This window comes from Acipenser ruthenus, chromosome 21 (assembly GCF_902713425.1).
Source record: "Acipenser ruthenus chromosome 21, fAciRut3.2 maternal haplotype, whole genome shotgun sequence".
NCBI lineage: Eukaryota > Metazoa > Chordata > Actinopteri > Acipenseriformes > Acipenseridae > Acipenser > Acipenser ruthenus.
In genome coordinates this window covers 30,292,892-30,317,974 of record NC_081209.1, presented here as the reverse complement: position 1 = coordinate 30,317,974, position 25,083 = coordinate 30,292,892, and the positions used below count along the sequence as shown (strand labels likewise).

General features: G+C 40.5%; 1 protein-coding gene across 1 annotated transcript; it reads right to left on the bottom strand.

Annotated features, from left to right (window-relative positions):
- Positions 1 to 11,981: 11,981 nt before the first annotated feature.
- LOC131699166 (mucin-2-like) lies at positions 11,982 to 15,145 on the bottom strand. The gene is made up of 3 exons (XM_058995539.1): positions 14,909 to 15,145; positions 14,009 to 14,128; positions 11,982 to 13,451 (listed from the first exon to the last, which is right to left on the bottom strand). The coding sequence occupies exons 1-3, from the start codon at positions 14,970 to 14,972 to the stop codon at positions 12,289 to 12,291; spliced, it is 1,347 nt and encodes a 448-aa protein (XP_058851522.1). The 5' UTR covers positions 14,973 to 15,145; the 3' UTR covers positions 11,982 to 12,288.
- Between the last annotated feature and the right edge of the window lie 9,938 nt (positions 15,146 to 25,083).

Sequence of the window (25,083 nt, the reverse complement as noted above, 5' to 3'; positions counted from 1 at the left end):
ACACCAAGCTCCTTACAGTACAGTATTTGTATCTAGAGTAAACAAAACAAACTGACATAAATGATTACTTCCACGCCTTTCACAGTCGCAGGGAGTGCGTATGACACTGGAATGAAAAGCCCTCATCAGGAATGCTGTTACATCAAGTGGTGATCCGCCCCCTCCTCCTTACCACCCATTCGGAATGCAACAGCCTGATGAATCCTCTGTAAGCTTCACACCAGCTGGAATGTGCTTTACGTGATTCAAAACCCCAGGTACGAGTAGAAACCCTCAGGTGTACTCCTTGCAAGTCACACAGCGGGAGTCTATTGATCTGAACAGAGGCAGATCTACAGTAAGCGCGTCATTTAAATTCTAAAATTGGAACTTTTTTGTTTTACTTTACATATTTTTACACAATTTAACATAGAAATACACTAAAGAGGTATAACCTTGCTATACAAAGCCTCTTTAAAACTATATACACAGTGTTTAGATCAATTGGATCAAGTGCTTCTGCATCCTGAAACCTCCATACCATGAACTGAGGAAGATAAGAGTGCGCTGAAGGACACTGACGCAGAGTCTCTTAAATTCTTGAGTGATTGACATTATATTAGTCCAGTTTTTTTGAGCACAATCTCTATATAATTACTTCAAATTCTTGGTGTTTAGGAATCAGTTGAAATTCCTCCACATCCACGGTTCAGGGTTTGGCTTTGTTCACACCTATAATGATTTCTCTGCAGCTTGCTCAATGCAGTCAGGGCCAGCATCACTAAATACAGGTGTCCCCCTTTCTCTTATTGATTGAGACAATCTTCTTGCTGGGTCAAGTAATCTAAAAAGGTGTTTGAAATGAAAACAAATACAAAAATAAATGTTCTCTTTAAAGGAAAGATCAATGCATACCCCTCACATGTGTACATCTCTCCCACGTTTACCCAGCTAATTCACTTTTGCCACAGTTAAAGGATAAAGAAGAAATACAGCCCCTCCCCCACTGGTCATTTCTAAAATTCAATTAGAAAATTCAGCGATTAGGAGTCTTTTCAGAAGCAGACCCCATTGTTGAAAAAGGACATTAGTTAGGGAGTCTGGTAAATAATTAACCCTGGAGAAATATACAAAACAAACACAATATGCTATCAAACAGGGCAGAAATTCAATATCAGAAAACACACAGAAATGAAGGTCTTTCATTAATGCAAGTATATCTAGATAGTATTTATCAGGGAATTCATTGTAGCTGAAACCTCTTCAATTAGGAGCCAAGCCTAATGCAACTGCTTGTCCAATCTCACAGAGTGGCCTCTTGTTCACTTTGATAACCAGTTCAAACATGATGCCTTCAAACACACTGCCAGCCAAGGACTGAACCATCAGAGGCAGAGAATGGCAGAAACCAATGCTAAACAAGTGCATTACAAATTAGCTTGCTTTTTTCACTTATAGTGCTCCCTCAATCTCCTTACAGGGTTAGAGGTGTGTAGCTTAGATCCTCCACTATTGAGCTCATTAAAGCAGATCCTGATATGCGTGTGAATAATGCACTGTATAGGAATTGATATTGGATTGATTTCGCTCTATGAGAGGCAGGCTTTCCAGTACTGCCATCATACTATATTAATAAGATGGCATTTTGTAACAGCAATAGTAATGCAATATATACAGTAAATGGGTACTGTTGCTCTCAATCTATCATCCGGCAGACCACTGGGACGCTGTCAATGATAACTGCTTAAAATATGGCAAGAAATAGGTTTTGCAGTTAAAATCAAAGCGCAGCATCCCAGAACTCATGGTCTGTTTAGCAAACAGTTTGAGCAAAGAAACAGCATTTCATTTTGGTCCAGTGTTTCCACATGCTTGCATTAAGCACAACCACATGTTTTGGATCCGTTATAAGCAATTATAAGCAATCTATAAACAAAGCAAAGCAAAACAATGGCAAACATGTATAATAACTGTCTGACCAAAGCAGAGCAGCCCCATACAACTGGTGAAACAGGCATAGAAAGACAAACAGACCTGAGAAGACAGACAGACAGACTATATCTGTTATAAGAGATTCTAAACAATAGCAAAAAATTTTAAAAAATGCCAAAAGTGGTTCATAATAGTATATTATTGTTGATAGCATAAAGAATTACATGTTTAGATGATTTATAATCACTTATTGTTACCCATGTTACAAATCCCAGCTATTTCTATAGGCCCAGGTCTGAGCTGGTAGTTGGATAAAACATTGTAATTCTGTCTCAAGAAAAGCTTCTTGCTAGCAAATGTATCAATACTATCTGTACTGAAGGTTCCCTAAAGTATACTGTCAGGCAAATGCATTTGTATGCTTTGGCTGTGTAACTAGCAATAAGCCAGCACATGTCCAGTATAGCAGTTGCTAGTTACAGTTTCTGAAAGAACCAGCAGCAGGGTGTGTAAGGAATCTACAGATTGCTGCTACTGTAAATTGTTTTGGAGCATGTTGGCATACGTGAGTAAACTGTCAGGGAGCTAAAGGAGATCCTGGAATCAGTTATCACTCAGATTACATTAGCCCAGACGCAGGGAAGGACATAGACAGGGACATGAATTACAGCTGCACACCCTGAGAGGTCATGAATTACAGCTGCACACCCTGAGAGGTCATTAATTACAGCTGCACACCCTGAGAGGTCATGAATTACAGCTGCACACCCTGAGAGGTCATGAATTACAGCTACACACCCTGAGAGGTCATGAATTACAGCTGCACACCCTGAGCAGTCATGAATTACAGCTGCACACCCTGAGAGGTCATGAATTACAGCTGCACACCCTGAGAGGTCATGAATTACAGCTGCACACCCTGAGAGGTCATGAATTACAGCTGCACACCCTGAGAGGTCATGAATTACAGCTGCACACCCTGAGAGGTCATGAATTACAGCTGCACACCCTGAGCAGTCATGAATTACAGCTGCACACCCTGAGAGGTCATGAATTACAGCTGCACACCCTGAGAGGTCATGAATTACAGCTGCACACCCTGAGAGGTCATGAATTACAGCTGCACACCCTGAGAGGTCATGAATTACAGCTGCACACCCTGAGAGGTCATGAATTACAGCTGCACACCCTGAGCAGTCATGAATTACAGCTGCACACCCTGAGCGGTCATTTTCTCAAACCACCTCACTTCAGAAATGCAGCTTTCAGAAGCAGTGGAAAAGGGCAAGCATGGTAAATAATGCAGCAGGCACAGCAATAGAGAATGACAGAGCTATTAAACAGGGAACATGATCAAAAGCATACCTTAAACTTTACACACTTCTAAAATTAAAATCAATTATTATTATTATTATTATTATTATTATTATTATTATTATTATTATTAATATTATTATTATTATTATTATCTTAAGATCAAAAAAATGATGTACAGATACTGTGTTCAGAATACTGTACTATTCTACAATTTAACCAAGAAACCATGAATGAAACTCCTATTGCATGGTGATAATCTCATTACTCTACATACCTGATCAATCTTTAAATCAATAAAGAAATTGATAACTACTCAAGGTCATTTATTCCTGCTAGCCAAATGAACGATTAGAACAATCATAAATGAGGTTGTCATGTCATATTCCCTTTAAATGTCATTCAAAACATAATCAAAGCGCATTTTAATAGATGTGCTTTGATGGACTTGCTTTCTAAAGCTTTGCTCTGGGTCCAGTTCTGTGTAGCTGCTATGGCTGGAGGATTTTAAAGAAACAGATGCTGTCTGAAGCTGTTGCCAGCAGGATCCCAAATATAGAGCTGAGGACTGTGCTGCCTGGTTATAATTAGAGACCGTGGATCATTCTGCTGCTCTCATGCTGAGGGAGCGGGTTTAAAGGGACAGCAGCACAGATTTAGATGCCACTCTGTAATCCTAGTTTGGGATGCCAGGGGGGTGATCTGGTAGGTGCTCTCCCATTCCCTGTATGAAAACATGTTTGATCTGTTAAGGCACTCGAGTGGAACACTTATTAAGCTGTTGCAGAACCCAACCTTTATGGCTAATTTGCAGCGTAAATATTTCCTTTTTCTCAAACAGACAAATCACACACAGGACATTCCCAGACTATTTGTATATTATACTATGCATGGTTTGCTTCAATCACAATCCCACAAGATTCCCATAGGAAAGTCATAGGAAAAGGGTCCACATGCTGCATGCTGTACTGTTTCAGTTTATTTCCTATTGTGCTTTCCAACTCTATTGATAAGGCATAGCTTGTTTGATTTAGTAAGGGTAAATGATGCAATGTTCTCATTGCTTTCCATATTGAAAGTGGGATATAGAGCCTAAACAAAGGGTTATTTTCAACGACAAGGGAAAGTGGCGAACCCAGGCTAATGTCACAGTCACAATAAGATTAATAAACTCTGCTGCATTTTGTAATATCTATTGTAAGTTGTAATTACCATATCATCACTATGTAATAAACCGCATTCCAGCTGTAACACAATGTTATAATCTGTTATTATCTTGTTATTACAAATGATGGTATATTTTTATTTGCTAATGACGTGGAACAATAATTATTGGCTAAAGTTGGGGGTGAAAAGGTTTGTGTTTTAATTATTGGACTCCAGTATTGACAAATAGGTTGAACTCACTTGTATTGTGTCTGATCATTCTGTATCTAGTACTAACAGAATTCTCTCTACTTCAAATAGATCCTTTAAAAGTCTTAACTGGAGCTTGAGCGAAAAGCTATATTACAATGAATATTGATAGGAGGATAAAGGAGGCGGTATAGCCTAGTGGTTACAGAAATCATGTTTTTTTAAACTCTAAATTCTTAAAATGACCTGTTAATCTGGATAACTTTTATGAAGTGGTGCTTTGTTTATCCATTCTTCATCTTAAAAATAACAAAGCTGAACGATTCCTGGATCTCTCCTCTTGGTACCTTAGCACTGAGGTTCCCAACCTAAGAGTAAAGCCCACTAGAGCAGCCTCCAACAGTCTAACGTGTTCATTCCAGAGGCTGATTGTTAATCTGGGAACATCGTTCAATGCATCACTGAAATATTCGCTTGGAGGCCAAGAGGGTTGACAAGAGAAAAAGCAGCTTGCCTCTTTCCGCACAGCAAACGCATTGTCCATGACATTCTCACCATCCTTCTTGATTAAAGCATTTTCTACTTGTTTGTTCCATGTTAGATTAAAACCACGATGAAGTAATTAACTAAATAGAAAAAAGATGTTCCCACCGTGACAAGAGCCATCTTGACTGATTTACAAGACAAGGGGCAAACAGCATTACTCACTGACATTTCTATAGGAAGATAGATTTTACAACAGGTTCAGTGTGCAGTGTAATGCAGGTATGCTTCCCCTCCTCACTGTCCCCATGCTCAACCTCGAGGAGTGCTATCAGAAGCAACATCTGTTAGACAACTAGCTAACACTTTACGTTGTGTCTCTAATTACTCTGTATTTCCACATAGTAAGTAAATACATGCATACTTACACATAATTACAGTGTTATTATGCATAGTTACAATGCACTTACAATTGTGTACTTACATATATAACACAAAAAGATTTACATGTTAAGTACATTGTAACTATGCATGATAACATTGTAATTATGTGTAAGTAATATATGGCAAAAAAAGTAAATCTGAGCAGAAACTATAGAATCATACAGATCGAGCATAATAGGATATTATTAAATGGGTAATTAAATTCCTATATTAGGAAAATATAGATGGTAGAAAGATCCCTTTAAGCCATACCAGCTTCCGGGTTAATATTCAAGAGCAATGGAGCATTTGATTTCCAGGATCCCAGTGCCAGGTGGAATGACACACCTAAGTCTCTGTTCAGGATCACAGAGCACATTTCCCAGGTGGGGTTGCAGAGCTGGAAGCTTCCAGCTGGCTATACAAGAAGGGCACACGGAAGAGCGACCATCTGGGAAGCACTGTAATTCTCAACCCATTTTACCAAGTCTTATATATCATTGTTCCATACATAAGATCTGGTTTAGTTTAGTCGATGGCCGTGGCTTTGGTGGTGGGGGGCCCTGGCCCTGCCACTAAGTATGAATGTCTTCCTGTCTGCGGATTTGCACAGCGATTCTGGAACGGATTAGACGTGAAACCCACTGCCTAGTGCAGCCCAGCCCTCAGTCTGGAGCAAGGCATTAGGAAACTACTGGAAGAGAAACCCCAGGAGGAAAAGAAAGACACTAATGCTGTGAAACTGCATTAGAAAGGACAGCTTCAACCCAGTTACTTAAGGGAATAGTGTCATGACATGGGAGGACTGACCAATGCAGCTTCCTGTAGACAGTTTCATAATGTTAGGATTTAAAAAAATATATTATTAAGATTTTGTGATTCAAAATGGCCTTTTCTGTCTTTCTCTAATTTACAGCATTGTTTCATTCCCCCACCCAATACTCCCCATATAAAAGCCAACATTACCCCCCCCCCCCCCCCCCAAATGAAATGAAATGCCAATCCTAATAATGCATGCATGTTCATGATGCTTTTACTGTGCATTGCTCGTAGATTGTTGGGCTCAGACTCTGCTTTTAAATGTATATGTGTTGCACCAATGTGAGTTGTCACAGTGCACACAAGATACTCAACTGAGAGACCATTTGAACAAGAGCAATCAGTTCTGGGCTTGGGCGTGCTCTATTTTTAACTGAGTCACTTGATCTTTCCCAGTTCATTCTCAGACAGACTGTGTCTTAACAGTGCACAGGCACAGGGATGAAGCGCATTATCGCAGGCTCCAAACATTTTCCACTCGACGATGAAAATGATTCACAATCCAGAGAGCTACTGTACAATGCCAGGATTCTAGTGTACCAATGATTCACAATCCAGAGAGCTACTGTACAATGCCAGGATTCTAGTGTACCAATGATTCACAATCCAGAGAGCTACTGTACAATGCCAGGATTCTAGTGTACCAATGATTCACAATCCAGAGAGCTACTGTACAATGCCAGTGATAGACTGTGTAAACCAGATTGTGGCATTTCCCTAAACATCAGATTGATCCTGAGAATGACCTCAGTGGTCTCCTGGGACGTCCCATTTAGAGTATGTGCCCCATGAGGGAAGTCATTCATGCAGAATCAGCATGGTGCTCAGGGGTGGGGAACGCGATCTAAACTACCCCAAATCTCATTTTAATGAGAAGGGCTCAGCTTTGGTCGGGATCAAACCAAATGGAGCCTTGTTCTGTCACAGGCAATTACATTTACTGACTGCTTTAGAAACTGTGCCTGATTAAAGTGTAATTAACATCTCCAGCAATTACACTTTTCTCCTGATTGCTAATCGGTCGGACGGATTTGGAATGGAAAGTGAAAGCTGCTGGATTCATCCAGTATTTGCCTTGGAAGAAAGCTGCGACTGTTCCATTTGGAATAGCAAGGGAGGCTCTGGCAAGGTGCTGTGTAGTTTTCTACTGCTCCCTTCATTTATCATCGACTGGGAATTACTGCACATACCCGTCACTGTTGTGAAAGGCATTCAGAATGCCATGACCTATCTCACTGAAACTAATTCACAACCGTTCAACCAGTTCATACATTTAAACCCAGGGGTGGAGAAGAATAATACTTTTGCAGCTACACTTTCATTTAAATTTCACTCAGCAGGAATGCACCCCTTAGATACATTTACAAGGAGGTCCCAAGAAGTTACAATCGTTTACGATTCAGACGACATTCATTCACACAATAAGATGTACAGTTTCTTAATATCTACAGTCATATTAATACAATTCAAATAAAACAGTTACATCCCTTACAAAGTGATTCAGTGAGCTTATTGTTTAAAATTGAACTGGCTTCATGCATTTTCAATATTGCTCCACACTTTGTTTCAATCTTTAGGAGCTCTGTGGCCAAAAGTCTTGGCAGCCCTGGGAACCCTACACACCACAGTCTGTGTAAACTGAAATGAATAGTGGACTTCAGCTGAAAAACATCAATAACTAGTGAGTTATTCTGGTGCCTTATCTTAGACTGTTGTTCTCAGAAATAAATAACAGCCAGTGAAGTGTTATTCTTTTAGTCATACTAGCACACAATTATTGTGTTACTTTTTATTGTGTTACTTTTCACAATTCAAAACCAATTTACGCACCTGCTCTTTATTTCTTTCTTTTTTCTTTGTATCTATATATCTATCTATATAAATATAGACAGAGCGAGAGACACACAGATGTTTAAAATATGCTGCACATTATTATCCAGGTTATAAGCCCTTCTTCTGATCCTAATACTGTGCAGAGCGTGTGTTCAATTCACACCTGGAATGAATCATGGAATGTTTGGATTCTTCAGACAGAATGCTAAGATGAAGTTATCCTGAGGTACTTGATGTGAAGCATTCTGTACCATTCTAAGCATTATTGTGTTTTTTATCAATAACTTATACTGTATAGACATAGATAGATAGATAGATAGATAGATAGATAGATAGATAGATAGATAGATAGACAGACAGATAGATAGATACCAGAACATTATGTGAGACCCTTGGAATATCCCATCCTTTTGGTAATAAACAGTTCTGCATATAAAGATAAATAAATAAATTACAATTCAAATAAAAAGAAGGCATTTCTAACACACATAGATGGATAGATTGTTCAATAGCTAGCGATAGATAATTTTCCGGATGGATAAACAAAAAGCATGTTTATCTTCAAAATGTTAATTATATAGAGCCGGCACATCCAGAGGGTCCACAAAATCGCATTTATATAAAATCGAGAGTTTGTAGCCAAATGCAAACTGAAACGACTGTAGGAGGCTTGTAGGGTATGATAAACAGAGTGAAGAGTGACAGATAGACAGACAGACAGACAGGCAGACACAGACAGACAGACAGACAGAGAGACAGACAGGAAGGCAGACAGGCAGGCAGACAGACAGACAGGCAGACACACAGACACAGACACTCAGACAGGCAGACAGGCAGACAGACGGAAGGCACGGACATGGTCAGCACATTAGGGTCCCCAGATTTTTAATGAGACTTCTAAACAGCTGGGTCTTGTGTTTGAGTTCCATGTGTCCGAGTGGAGTGTGTGAAGGTCTGTAGTGTAGCAGCATGTTGCAGTGTAGAAATGGCAATCAGGTTCTATAACACTGATGAAAGGAGATTGGAGTGGTGATGTTTCAGGCAGAGTCTTCAGCACACCTTGGTGAGCTTTTTCTCATGGCTTTGTAAAAATTCCCCCGTGCACTGCGAAAGAGCCCTAGTATTTGATTACCATACTAAGCAAATTCTCCTGCAGTTATTCATTTTGTTTTGCATAATTGCACTTGTTTCATGCGTGTGTGTTCATTTAAAGTGTTCTTCAAATCGAAGCAATTCCAGTATTTGCTGGGAAATGCGAATGTCTGATAGACCATTAAACACACTGACAAAAAAGTAATGTGTTTGTTAAAGCCGCTGTTTCAGCCAATTAAAAATGATCTGTGAACATTTGTGCTTCTGGTTTATAAATCCTGTTCAGTTCTTGTAAGTATCATTTTACACTCTGCACGTCTTACATATAAACCTAAGCAGCTAAGCACCAGATGGGACCTAACTGATACAGAGTGAAATGTATCTTCATATGGAGTGTAAACCAGACGTGGACCATCCTTTCTAATGTTAATATTGCAAACTGTGCAGCCGGCTGTTACTGGCTCCAAAACACCTCCTTTTCATTCCCGAGCCATTGCTGGAGTGAAAGAGTTCCGGTTAACACACCCTGCTGTTGATTGAAAGTGTGTTTCCTCTTCATTAAGCATGACCAGCAGTGGCAGAGCATGCTGACTTTATTGATCCCTGCCTTGCATGTGATTACAATTCATCATTCCGCTCAAGGGTTCGATCAGCAAGCCTTGGGGACCTTCTGAACACCTGGAAGGTCAAGATGCAGTAGAATGTGTGCGTGCAGTACAGGCTCTTTATTCGACCTGCCTGCTAAGAAAGCTGCAAGCTGATTGGGGTGGCTGTCCTTAATATGAGTTCCAGTCTTTGAAAACCCATGAAGCTATACTGCAGACCTTTTCACGTCATCAAATTATTACTATTCCTCAGCATCACTGCAAAGTGGTGAGCTGAATAATAACATGATAAATAATAATATAAGATTTCTTCTCTCTTGGTATATTTGGGTATCATAGCAATGCCATCTAAGATCCCCCTTGATCTCCAGGTTCAATGGAACAGAGGCCTATGAGAGAAAACAGACCATCTCTCAGCCTGTAACCATAGCAACAGCTGCAAGATTAGAACAGGAGTTGGGGGTTTAGGGATGGTTTTTGGGATTCTGTGAAGTTTATGGAATGGTTACAATTCATTTTCCAAGCCACTACGGCAACTTTAAAGATGGTTTGGAATTCAAAACATTCTTATTGGAGATTTGGAGGCTCCGAGGTTACAACTATGTTACGAATGATTTATACACCTTGCAGAGTTCTCAAATCTGCCCTTGCTGCCCTCTCTATTGGCAGTTTTTCATTCACGCCCAACATCTGTGTTTGTTGCAGTTGTGCTTGGTAGTTCCAGTACTTCTTTAAACTTGTATGACCTGCTTTTATACTGCCTGGATTTAATCCTTCCCTTTGGACATTCCTGGCAACTTTCCAAAGTCTTCTACTGGATAAACATAACTTCATAAACAGTGTAAAAATGGAAGACATGAAGCTCTGGCTTAATTATTCACAGGATATGCACAAGTTTGCTGATTGCAATTATGGTCCCCTAGATGGTTACAGACTTCACTTTCAATCAAATGAATTTGCATTAAAGAAGCTGCCGTAAAGCTAATATATAAAGCAAATAAAAATAAATGGCAAGCGTTGACTCGACTGGGGATTTGCCATCAGTCAAAGTATTTTGAAGCGGGCCGATTACACTGCGAGTTATGGGGACACACAGATTTCAGCAGAGAATGTATTATTTGTTCCAGTGTTAACGTAGGTGCTGAAAACCTAATATGGTAATACCGCTGTACAGTTTACATAAGGAACAGGAAAAATAAACAGGCACACACTATGCACAGTATTACTTTAAATGATGAGGATCCCCATCAGGATTAGAGAGAGATGTGTGTTACTAGCTACAGGCCAATACTTTTGTCTACTGTTTATTCTGTAAATAAAAGATGAAATTCCATCCTTAATCAGCATACCAAAAACTGAAAGCTCTTTGGGACCTATTCATAAAGTTTAATTTTATACCAAAAACGATGTGTTATTCAAACTCTATTTAGCTTTTTAGCAACAGTTTAAGGACATTTGAAAAGCAGCTCAATAAGAAAATCTTTGTAGAGAACTCATAAGCCAGCACCTTTAATGGATGGTGGTGGAGTGACTTCCTGTTTTCTTATGCTGGTCTTGGCTGACAGACCATTACGTTATGAATATAGAACCAAAAGTCTCATAAAAGGGAAGCTGTGGGCTTGGCTGCCTTTACTTAGACCTTCAAACTCACTTGTTTAATTATCAGTTTGCAGGCTTCCTCTCTGATAGAGAGACACCTTCTCAAATTAATTTGACACGTTCCATTTTCAGAGGAAATCATTTCCATTATTCTCCTGATGCTTAAAGATAATTTGTTTAGATGCAAATCTGCCAGATTTGTTTAATCAATGCTTACGTAATGCCAGGTAAAGCCAGGTAAGGCAGAAATGATAAATATTTATTCAAGGAAAGATAAAGAGGGAAGTTGCTTGAGTTGGCTATAAAAACATATTGTAATTAGACAGTGTGCACTGAATTATTTTTTCTTTATCTCTTATGCAGAAGGTGGAGTTTCTAGTTTTCAGATCCTGTACCAGCTTTTATCAACTCATCCACTCCGTATCATTTGGAAGCCTACATATAAATCACTGTAAGAGTGCTTGGGAGCTGGGGACGGTCTGGGTGAACACAGTGACGTACGTGGACACATGTTGCAGATGAAGCCCAGCTTCACTGACACAGTAATTGTTTAATGCTGCAATTCTAATGTTCTTTTTATTATCCTCAGTATTGGATAGTACAACGTATGTACAAGGCAATGAAATCAAAACACATTCGCTTACATAAGTCAATGCAAAATGAAAATAATATTTTTCTTTCATTTCTTTCTTTTCTTTTTTTTTAGCAACATTATCAATCAGGTGTCAGGTAGCAGTTACTTTGACCAGTGTGATTCCTGCTAATAAAATAAATACAAATAATAATGCAAATGCTTACAAATGCTAAATTAATATAGCAGGCATCCATTTTACTTTCTTTTTTGTATCTGCTTTCAAAAGGTCTGGGGGTGGCCCTTACTGTGACTCCTGAGTTTTCTGGTGTACTCTTGCTTTGGGGGCACAGTTATGGGAGGGTTGGGGAGAGACGGCTGACACACTGGTACATCCCAGGGCTCTGTCTGAGATCCAGTGGAGCAGATGAAGGCACTCTCCCTCGTTTGGGTGCTCGACGAGGTAAAAACAGGGCTCTTCTGTGCTGGCTGCTGGATCCCGGAGGCGACCTGTTTGAGGATGCAGGTTTGCTTTTGAAGGATAGAGTTATTATCCTGCAAATTCACATTAATGCTGTGCAGCTTACTGCACACCTGAGCAAAGCCTTGGTTTTGAACATCTACCATCATGCTGTCAAACAAACTATGCTGGTAGATGGAGGTGGTGAACTGGCCCCCTGGCGAGTTTCCCCTTGTGCCAGCGATGACCCCAAACTGAGGTTGTTGAACACCAGTCTGAGATGGAGTGGTTTTGTAAGGAACTGGTTGGGCAGTTCCGCTAGTGGTCGATGGTTGAACGATGCTGGTCTGAAAAGGAGCAGTTTTGGAAGGGACAGTTTTGTATGAGACTGGCTGGCCAATGTTGGAAGGGACAGTTTTGTATGAGACTGGCTGGGCAATGCTGGAAGGGACAGTTTTGTATGAGACTGGCTGGGCAATGCTGGAAGGGACCGTTTTGTATGAGACTGGTTGGCCAATGCTGGAAGGGACAGTTTTGTATGAGACTAGTTGGATAATGTCTGTAGTGGTTGCTGGTTGAATGATACCGTTCTGAGATGCAGTAGCTTTGGAAGAAACTGGTTGGACAGCACCTCCAGTGGAAGGCGGTTGAACAACACTAATCTGAGACTGAACAGTTTTGGAAGTCGTGATTTTGGAAGGAACTGGTTGGACAGAACCTCTAGTGTATTGTGGTTGAATGACGCCTTTCTGAGATGGAACGGTTTTGCAAGGAACCACTTTGGACGGAACAGGTTGGACAGCACCACTAGTGGATGGCAGTTGAACAACACTGTTCTGAGATGGAATGGCTTTGGAGGTTGGTTGGATAGCACCTCTAGTGGATGGTATTGGATTTACATAGCCTGGTTTCTTTTCTGGTGGCTGGTTGACTTGTGCTACTTTTAGCTTATCCTCTTGCTTCCTCTTCCTAGACTTCTGTGAGACTAAAGAAAAGTTAGACCATTTTAAGTTTATAGCTTTCTCATTAATATACACTTTTTGAAGTTAATATAAATCAAAGAGAAAAAGTTACCACTTGGTGAAAAAAAAACTGTAAACCAACAAACACACAGCACCATTTCCCAGACATACCTATCTAGATATACAGTCCAAGCCAAGTTGTATCCATAGATATCTGCTCCAAGTCTCAACAGCTGTGAATTCACTGTCCAGTGTTACAATGCTCTTTTACAGGAGTAACCTATTCTTTCAATTACAAACCTTCAACCGAAACCTGAATGAACATGCATTTCACTGAAACCCCATGCTCATCATAACAGCTTCCATTTTTAGAAATACTAAAAGAAACTTAAGTTCAAGGACAATGCTTTAACAAGACATTGAGAAAGACTTTTTGTCAAATGTTTGTCACTCAACTCATTAGCTGAATAGTATTTCTAAATTGAGCACCCTTGGGTGATGAATAGTTCTGGATGGATAACAGATTCCAGAATGGAATACTGGGCAGTGGAGAGAACTGTACCCACCCAACCACACCGACCTTCAGACAGCGGTTTGCACGGAGGAGCGGGGCCAGGAGCATTCGGCTGGACAGCCTTACTTGAAGCAGACAGCTCTTCTTCACAGTAATCATCTTCTTCACTGGAGTACTCAGAACTTTCTGTATGAATCACACACAGCAGGCACTCAATTAAGCAAACTCTTCTGGAGAGACAAATTCTATTAGGGCAATATGCTTATTTACGTATTCAGTATGCTAATGAGTTATCAAGTGATTGCCCAGTCAATGTCCGATATAACATGTAATAAATACATATCAGAATGGAAAGCATTCCTAACCAGGTACCTCGTATTAACAACTGCAATGTTATCACAGGTCACCTTTTTCTTCTCTTTATGCTCCTCTGGGTATTTTTGCTTGTATTTTATACTGCAGTCTGGAATACCCAGATATTTCAATAAAAACGCTATAGAGCTGTATTTTATATAATTACATATCCTGAATTGATGTAAAAAAAAAACTTAAAAACTGAAGAAATACTTGAGAAATGCTTAGCTCAATACCAAGAGGACTGGTAATAATGTTAATAAAGCTAATAAGAGGTATGATAATATATTTTAAAACATTGGTTAGCACTCCTTTAAGATGACTATATTGTTTGCTTTATTCAAAATCAAATGTATATGATATGTATATACATTTATATTTAAATGTCATTAAGAATTCACAGAGTTTTTGCAAATGTATCAATAGCAAGTTGCCTTTCTTATTTAATAATTCCGCAACAGCTCCCGAAAGTTGATAAGAGAAGTTCTGACCCTGCAGAGATTATGTAAGAGCTGCCCGTGCCACTCCACCTGTACAAACCATTTAGACTGGGATCAAATACCACTTCCAAACAACAGACAGATTAACAACAAGGTAGTGTGTGCTACCTACCGTAGTCTATCATCATTCTTTGCCTTTCAGCCAACAAATAGGCAGCCACCAAACCAAAAACCATCTTTCTTTCTTTCTTCCTCTCTCTCTCTCTCTGTTAGGCTGTCCTCAGTAGCAGAAACACAAACTCTGAATTGCTGTTAATTACTAACACAAAGCATGTGGTGCTAATGCCATGATTAGGCAATTGAGTGTTTTCACAGGTGGTAATTCCAGGTACCATCACTCAGAGCAAATGCCATTGTGGAACTACACTCTATTGCAGTGTATCCAATATGGTGGCTCAACGAGAACCACTTTAAATTAGAGCACAATTAGAGACCAGCTAGTAGATCCAAATGGAATGTCCACCTTGAACGATGCCCTCTTAGCAGTCTATACTGCAGGCATGGGCAACTCCAGTCCTGGAGGGCGCATCCACACCAGGTTTAACAGGAGCAATGAAGTAGTTCACTGCTTTAGGACTTGGATGGAGGTTTAATTGGTTCATTTAAACAATAAGGACCTGACTTTGAGGGGCCAGAATTTTTTTAAACAGGGCGATCTGCCAGTGAAGTGGTTAGGAAGACAACCTTACAGTATTGGCACAGGAACATTTAGATTAATAAAGCGTACATGCTTGTGCTTTATTTTACCTATCCTGTCGATTGTAAAGCTGTACTGTGTATTTATTTATTTATACACATTCTTTAGACTGAAGAGCGTATTTTGCAATATGAAGCAATGTTTGCAATTGGTTCATGCAAACGCGACCTCTTCAGAATTGTGACTCAGGGTGACTCTCTTCACACTGCGATTTGTTTCAGTCCCTGGCAGGGAGCAGATGCCCCCCTCCTCCCTCATTATCCTGTGGTGCAGAGCCTGTCTGCAGCAGCCGGGACCGGTGATGCAGGAGGTTGCTATCCCTGTTGAATTGGCCCTGGCTCTCCGTTAATGTGAATATTAGCAATGCGACAGCTCAATGTACAGGAAACATAGAAGACAGCGGCACAGAGATGAAAGACATGTGGACACCACTGCGCTTCAACTCTATATACTATCATTGACCCCCTTATTAGCATCACCAGATATCCAATAATAACACACAAGCAAGGGTCAGTGATACAGCACATATAGCATTTAGATCTACTACTCTGTAGACCAGGGCTCTCCAGCCCTGGCCCTGGAGAGCTACTGGGTCTTCTGGTTTTCATTTCAATCGAGCTCAGTTACTTAAGTGCACCAATTATTGGCTTAATTAGACCAGATTAACAGGTGTTCCAGATCTTTAGCCACTGATGATGTAAAGACACCTAGAAAACCTGCAGGACTGAGGTTCTCCAGGACCAGGGTTGGAGATCCCTGCTGTAGACCAACACAATAGAACCCTACTCAGCTGGCGGCTGATACACAATAGTATTGGAACAGCCATGCTGGTCTCTGGGACATCATTAGTTACCCATGTTAACCCCACTCAGACCCCATGTTTGCTGAATATCTTGCTGTTCCTAAATAGATAATCGTCCCCTCTTCAAATCCAGGCCAAAGATCTCAATAAGCAAGGCGCCCCCACAAATGCAGTGGAACCTCACATGTGATCCATCTACTATCAGTGCAGATGACTAGGTAGGATCATTTCTCTTCATTTTCATCTTAACAAATGGGTTTCTGTAAAGGTGACTGCCAGGACGAGTACAGCATTGAATGTCACCAAGACAGAACCCCGGTGTACTTTACCACAAACAGCAATGTAACCTGGCATAACATGCATCCCTTGTCTGTATCATTAAAATCAAGGAGACTTTTCTATTGTAAGTGATGATATCGTTTCAGTATTTCCTGCTGATGTTTGAGTCATTTCATTAGCTCGTGTGATAGATCAAATACCAGAGCTGAGCAGCAGACACCCCTCCCCTGTGCGCACATCTGTTCTACTTATCTGTTCTGTAGCCCCTGTGAGCTCAGACCCTACCTGTTCTTCTTATCTGTTCTGTAGCCCCTGTGGGCTCAGACCCTACCTGTTCTACTTATCTGTTCTGTAGCCCCTGTGAGCTCAGACCCAACCTGTTCTGCTTATCTGTTCTGTAGCCCCTGTGAGCTCAGACCCAACCTGTTCTACTTATCTGTTCTGTAGCACCTGTGAGCTCAGACCCAACCTGTTCTACTTATCTGTTCTGTAGCCCCTGTGAGCTCAGACCCTACCTGTTCTACTTATCTGTTCTGTAGCCCCTGTGAGCTCAGACCCTACCTGTTCTACTTATCTGTTCTGTAGCCCCTGTGAGCTCAGACCCTACCTGTTCTACTTATCTGTTCTGTAGCCCCTGTGAGCTCAGACCCTACCTGTTCTTCTTATCTGTTCTGTAGCCCCTGTGAGCTCAGACCCTACCTGTTCTACTTATCTGTTCTGTAGCCCCTGTGGGCTCAGACCCTACATGTTCTACTTATCTGTTCTGTAGCCCCTGTGAGCTCAGACCCTACCTGTTCTACTTATCTGTTCTGTATAGACCACAAGACAGAGGAGGGAGGAGGCAGGGGTGGTGCAGCATCCTTAAAATAGAAACACAATTAGAGCAATTACAGGTGATCTGATTGTTTCCATTTCATCGGATTTATTCATTTATTAATGATGATTAATTCATTCCAAACCAGTCAGGTCGATGCCCGGAGGGGAATGAAGGTGGAATTGGAATTTTTGATCAAAGTCGTTAGGAGATTGCAAGACCAAGGAGATAGCAGGGTATTTTTAAACGTCTATGCTTTTTCTGTCATTAAGATGAGAAGCCAGGAGGCTAAAAATAAAGTGTGATGTGGACACAAGTAGAAAGAAAAGTACATTTATAGCCCCTCATGTGCTATTTTCAACTATAATAGATGGAGTGGGTGGCACACTTATCTAAAGCGCAATCATTCACCTCTGGAGAATTGATTTAGAACTGGGAGGAGGAATGGGGTTTCTGCTTTTAGTGACAAACTAATAATGTCTTGGAGCCACAGTGAAGTTTTCGCTTTGCTGATGGGCTATTTTATGCTGTAAGTCCATTTTAACCCCATGGCAGAGGCTAAACACAGCTGTTACTTCTTTCCCGGGCTGGCTCAATGAACTCAAAGACCTATATAGTATAAATGTAAAGCACAGCTGTCCCTGCTGGTAATTCCAGCATTGTGTGCACACAGTACATTGCTGAATTTGAATCTGCTGTAACTATTTAAAATAGCCTAAAGTATGTGAATCTGCTCTAACTCTTTATCATAACCTAAAGGATTTGAATCTGCTCTAACTCTTTATCATAGCCTAAAAGATGTGAATCTGCTCTAACTCTTTATCATAGCCTAAAGGATGTGAATCTGCTCTAACTCTTTATCATAGCCTAAAAGATGTGAATCTGCTCTAACTCTTTATCATAGCCTAAAGGATGTGAATCTGCTTTAACTCTGTAATATAGCCTAAAGGATGTGAATCTGCTTTAACTCTTTAATATAGCCTAAAGGATGTGTATCTGCTTTAACTCTTTAATATAGCCTAAAGGATGTGTATCTGCTCTAACTCTTTATCATAGCCTGAAACGCCTGAGTACATAGGTACATTGGGTCTCTGCAGAGAACAGCAATGGATCGAGAATGAGGATGGAAAGCTCTAAGTTTTTGATTCCCATTCAAAGCTTCAGCTGCCTCCACACATCCTGACTTCAGCCCCATTTGTTTTATTTGCAGGCAGCCACATAGATATGTCTACAGTAAAAACATCAACCTTAAATTAGATCTCAAGCAGTCAGCTACAGTTTGTATTTTGTCCCTCTTGGTAATAAAACATACTGTATTTTCCTGCTTCTGACAGTCGATCATGACTGATCCTGTGTCATACTAATTCCACTGGGGTTTAGGAGCTGAAATATGGCTGACTCTGTTACCATGGCAACATCCTGAGAAGGGGGGGGGGGGGGGGGGGGCTTTGATGCTATTTATTTATTATTTCTTTATTTATTACAAAAAAATGTAAAGAACACAGCCAATAAACTTTGCTTCTGCCTGCTCAGTGATGCCCTTCACATGGTTGTAAGCCACTGATCCTGATAATGGACAAGACATTCCAACACTGATGTGCATCATCAAGTATTGATAGAACGGTAATGAGATTCCCCAGGTAATGCTACCTCCTCTGTGCAAGATCACGATTATGATGTCACAGCTGCAGCACTTTCTGACTTTCTTTCTGCAGCAATAGCTCTTATTCTAATGAAGGCCAGGATCGTTAACTCTTATTGGTTAACCTGTTAAATTGATCATCTGTGTATTATACATATACTGTACAGTACCTGGGTCCAGTTAGAATAGTGAACACATGCACATACATTTATCTTCGGTCTCTTTTCCTCTTTTGATAAAGTAAACTCGGCTTATATGTATTTTGTTTACAGAGAGATACGGTGTTGATTTAAAAAACACTGCAAGGACGATTACTACGGCTCCTGCTGCCACACTGGAATGGCTGGCCAATGCCGTGAGCAGTCACAGGATAGCACGCACTGAAGTGCAGCCATCTCTTGAGCACAACGTTCCACTGATGGGTTTCTGACGCAGAGGCTTAACACTCAAGCTCCTAGCAAAGCATGACGCGGCTTCTGCATTTTTATTACTCTGCTGATTTTCTTGAAAATAATACAGGGACAACTGTAGATGTGCTAGGTTAATAAACAAAGCTACTGCCTGGTTATATAGCAATGGCTAAAACCTCTGGTAGAAGATTATCTTAATATAAGCAATGATTCAAGTCTGAGATATGACCAACCCTGAATTTAGGACATTATGAATTATCGTTTCAGGGGATGGTAGGTTGTTTATGACATAAATTCAAAAATCATTAAAGCATTGACGTAAATTTGAGCTACACTCAACCTACCATTGTAACATAGCTGGCTGCATTCAAGGAAGGGCAGGGCCCACCAAATTAGTCCTGGTCTTCCTTGGAGAACTTCTGGCTTCTTCTTTGATTCTGTGAGATTCCAATGTCAATGCTGGCTAAGAAGGCAGCCGGCCAATCACGTCCCCCTTACGGGGAGGAGCTGATAATAGAAGCTGCAGCAGGGGCATAAGAAACAGAATAAATGAAGTGACTTCTGGGTGCTTTGTGCTCGCAGTGTGGAGAATGGGATTCTCTTCTGGATTTGAATGGAATCTAATTCAGCCTTTTACCATGGAAATTGTCATGTTAGAGAACACTCATGTGCACTTTAGTCTTTAAAATCCTTAGGCCTGAAATACCCGAAACAATTAATTTTGAGGGATTTGGTGTTCACAATTTGAACTGCTTCTGTTTTTCAAACCTCTTAGCATAGTGACTGTTGGGCTGAAAATAGCTGATTCCCGTCCCATTCACTCTGTTGGATGAGCAAGTACACCTGATTCTAAATTGAGGGTTAATCTCTTCTAATCAAACACCATGACTGTAAAATTACTTGGATTTTTGGTTTTTCGTAGCTGTTTGCCAGCATGCTTCCTTATGTAATTTACCCATATCAATGGATTTGATTTAAAGTAAATACTATTTTATGATGATTTTCACTTAAAATACTGACATAGTTTACTGTATTAATATCATATCTGCACAATAATGAAACAGCTAAGGACAAAATAATTCCCGTAGACATCACCCAATACGTATTGCCATTATTAGATTCCACATTGTTCAAACTGAAACGATGGAAAGGTTGAAGGTCAAGACTGATCAGTCACAGAGATATTGACTAGTTCTTGTTAATTACCTTGTGTGCTTTGAAATACCACTGCGAATGCAATGGTCATAAGAATGACACCAGTGAACTTCGAGGCCCCTCATCTTTTCCAGTTTATTAAAGGCAGCCAATGAAGGGAGATTGTGTTTTCATTCATCTTGCCATCACAGGGTCATTTATTTATAACTGTACACATGCTGGGATGTTGAGAAGCTTAGATGAAGAATCAGGACCTGCTGCAGTAGATCCATTGCATGGACTGCATGATGAGACCTGAAATCTAAAGCAATGCTCTTTCTTTCCTAGCTCCCTGCTTTGCTCACTAATCCATCTCGAAGCAGCAGTTCTCTTTATTAACGGGCCCCCTGTATGTTTTGAAATACCTCACTGCCAATGAAGCACCATCAGCATTAGTGCATTTGAGAAATCCATCACCCCAGATGTAGACTCAGCAGTTAAGTCCATCCATTTCTTTGGACTGTAAGTAAAAAAAAAAAAAAAAGACAAGCATGGTTGATTAAAAACCTGCACTGGGGAGTGTTTTGAAGATATACTGTAGCATATAGCTTTCAGCATGCTCTGCCTCTACAATGAACACTATTCTAAATAACACCCCATCATTCTCCTGAGAAAGGTCAACCATACTGAAACCTTGAGAAGCTGAACAAAAGAATAACACTACACCCACCTTCAACAGTTCATCTCAAGTGTGCCTGTTCTATCATGTTTAGAAAAACAAAGACTAAACAAATATAATTAATATTCCTTGTGCTCGTTTCCTATCAAAGCCTTCAAAGCGTCCCTCTGTTTGCACTGTGCAAGCCAGGGGCAGTGTACAAAGACAGCACGCCTCATTTGCTGCATGTTGCTCTCTGCGTGTTTTGAGACGATGCATCAATGTCTCTCTGTTTGCATCGCCTGCCTTTTTGGCTGGTCTTTGAGTTTCAAACAAGCTTTGAAGTGGCGTCTGAATCTGCACCCTGACCGAATTCAGCTAATGCCAAGCAGGATTAAATAAACACAGCTTGTTAATGAGGAAAATAAACAGCTCACAATTAACATTTGCATTTTTTTCTTCTTTTTGTCACAAATTGGCTACACAGGGAACCAATCTTACAGATAAATCCCTCCTGTGTCAACGCACCTCTCAATCACACCCAATCTCCAGCAGAATGAGAAAGGACTAGCTTAAAGTGTCCTCTTCAGTTACCTGCCAGAACCTTGCTTCAGTGCTTCCTACCTGTGAGTGATGACACTCCAACTGTTCCTTCTTCCCTTTATTTAGAACCATTCTGCTCTATTGTCTATTGAGTGCCTAAGGGGGTTCTGTGTATCTTCAAATATCAGTGTGATCTATCCATGCCTAGGATCCAAGGCAACCTCTTGAAACAAACTGTGTCCATCACAGTTATTGTGCAAACCCTACTAGTGGGTGGAGGTTGGGGCGAGGATGCAGAACACAAACATGTCCTAATTCTGTATGTGAAGTGGTTATCACAATGGTTTCACGCAGTGTGGTGCAACAAGCACTGGGTGAAGAAGTATGCCAATGCTTTATCAGAGCTTCATTTGTGATGCGCAGCTTGACTGAATGATTATGAGTGCTCATCAGACACCATTATGATTCATTATAGTGTATACAAAGCTGTCTGCAGCAAAGACTTGTGGGCTGTGATTTGATTTACAAACCTCACATACTGTATTGCTGTGTCAGCACCTGCAAATATAGGGTATGTGCTAAACCCCAGAGTGGAACAGACAAGCATAGGACTGCAGAGAAAAAAGTACCATTTGACATGTCCTCTCCTTTATTGAGGAGAACCACCACATTCTCAATCTCAATCGGTCATAACTGGCTTCATACTGTATACAGCCCCATGCACGTGGAGCTGAAAATGCTTGGGGGTCACAAGCAGCATATTTCCTATTCACTCTATTTAAATCAGTTAAGATACAGTAGTATCTCCAAGACGTCCAGAGAATGTGGGAAGTGCACAGTACTGTAGATCACCCTACAACCTCAATCTATTCCATTTGAAATCTTATGCAGCTTTGTCATACAACTCATGACAAGTGATGACTGGTCAACGACATTTCAGATTTAACGATGAGGGACTGACTTCTGCCCACTTTGGCATGTGTCAATGGCTGCATGATTGACCCACCTTGGCAGCAATCTAATTTGACCTGCAATGCTGGAAAGCTGCCAAGAGTCAATGAAAGCTGGTCAAACCAAATTATGAATGGATTGGTAGCAACATAATGGATGCGGTACGTCAACAGAAATAGATTGAATCCGAGATCCGCCTTACCTGAGGTTCATCTGTTGAAAGATATCTTCTCAGATGTTTTCCTGCTTTCCAGCGCAAGTCATTATTCATCCTGAAGATTGGATGTGTCTGCTTGTCTGAAAGACGTTTCATCATCTTCTTGGAAGTTGCAGCCACATGTTTCTTGTGCAGTTTAAGACACTGACTGACCGGCATCAGAGCGTTTGTTTTATTGACATGCAATGCCAGGCTTATCTTCAGCATTTGCAGCTTAGTGTCCTGAGAGCCGTGAAGTGCAGGGGCACTGCTGATGGATGTAAGAAAGCCAGGTCAGAATAGCAGTCATTCCACTTCAATAAACTGATCTCCTCTGAGAGCCACAGGAACTGCTCCCACTGACAGCTGGGATCTATTGGAGCCTGGATATAGGACTGAATCACTCAAATGGCATTGACATATGTAAAACAAAACCGGGCTCCTAACTCCCAACTGTCTTTAAATGAGACAGCACTCGAATGGGGGGCACAAGCCAGCTTTTCCTGGCAAAACTCCTAGTTTTCTATAAGGAGGCATGGGCTGTACGTGGGATATATTTCATACAGACTTGCACAAGAGTTTATGTGAATATAAATAAAAATACTCACTCAGGGCACTCAGTACAATATAATCTTCTGTAACATTTTATAGGATGTTAAACAACTCTGTGCATTACCATAACAAACGTGTGGATTGATTTAGCTTTAGGGAGAGCTAGCCAGGAACAAATATATACAATACAATAAAATACAATCATCATACAAGTATCACAGAGTGCTTTTAGAAAATAATTATAGGGGTGGTCTGATGCTATGTAATGAACAAAGGTTCAAAACCATATATCGTAAGCCTATACTGTACATTCACTGCATCTGCATCCTTAATATCTAGAATTCCAAAATCGATGGGCATTGCAGCTGATAACACTTCCCTCATCCGACTTCAGCTGAACTACAGAGATAGTACATCCCTTGGTCTCAGAGCGTGACCAGGGCACAAGGGAGAGAGCGTCAGTGAGGTTCAAGGCCAGACAATGCAAAATTCTGAAGGCAATTCTACAGTCAACTCAAAGAGCAGTGCCAAGTACACTTTCTAAAAGACGTGGCCAGGAATCTGTAATCTGATGTGCCTTTTCTCTTATTGTCAACTATGAAAGAGACAGAAGTAACCTTGTCCCTGACAGGTTAATGATAAAAAGTAGTTACTATGAAATTGCATTGTAATTACTGAAACCTTAAATGAAGTGTTACAACAATACAGATACTGCTGAGAACAAAGGCGTACTATTATGAAATCTCTGAGCAACAGTAAAGTGCACCATGTGACTGTATTATCTGTTTTAAAGGAAGAACTAAAAAAAATAATAAATAAATAAACAGCTATAAAAAGCAATTTATTCCTCAGCTGGGAAAACTGTGTGTAGAAATGAAAGCTGTTACACATCTCCCAAGCTAGCCGGGCATTTTAAACCTCTCCCGCTTGACCTATAAACCAAACCGCCAGCCGCTTAATAAAACCACAGACAAACCAGTTAAAACGTCAGCGAAGAATGTATGGCGCTTTTGGCAAAAAAAAAACTAAAAACTAATGGAATTTCACACCATCTCAGCTTTTCAATTCTCTTAAGAGCCATCGGAGTCATAAGAACATAAGAAAGTTTAAAGTCAGGGTTCCTGGAGGGACACTTTCCACCCGGACGTTTGTTTGCTCTCTTTGTGTCTGTCTGTTCATCACGGGCCAGATGGAATAAGCACTAGTGTGATAAGGATTACAAGCTGGTTTATTGCTTTTTATGGTGTGCAGTTTAGGACTTGGCAGCAGTGTGGTGATCTGTGTGACAGCACACATATTCTCCGCGGCTGGATGTAAAATAGCATAGAGCCAATAATTCAACATACTGCAGCAACCTTAATGCCAGCTTGAAATCAGATTTCAAAGATGCGCTATCCCTTCTTTGCACAGCCTGTTTTAAGGTTTCAGAACCTCCCTTACAAATTATGAAAGAATGCCAGAAAAAAATACTAAATAGATTTTTAAATCTGCAAAAAAAAAGATGAAAGATTAGGGGTAGGGTTAGTCTTGAACTAGGCTAGTAAAGGGTTGGGATAAGGGTTACATATAAAAAAAGTACCTTTTTTTGTTAATTATTGCCTGAATAATG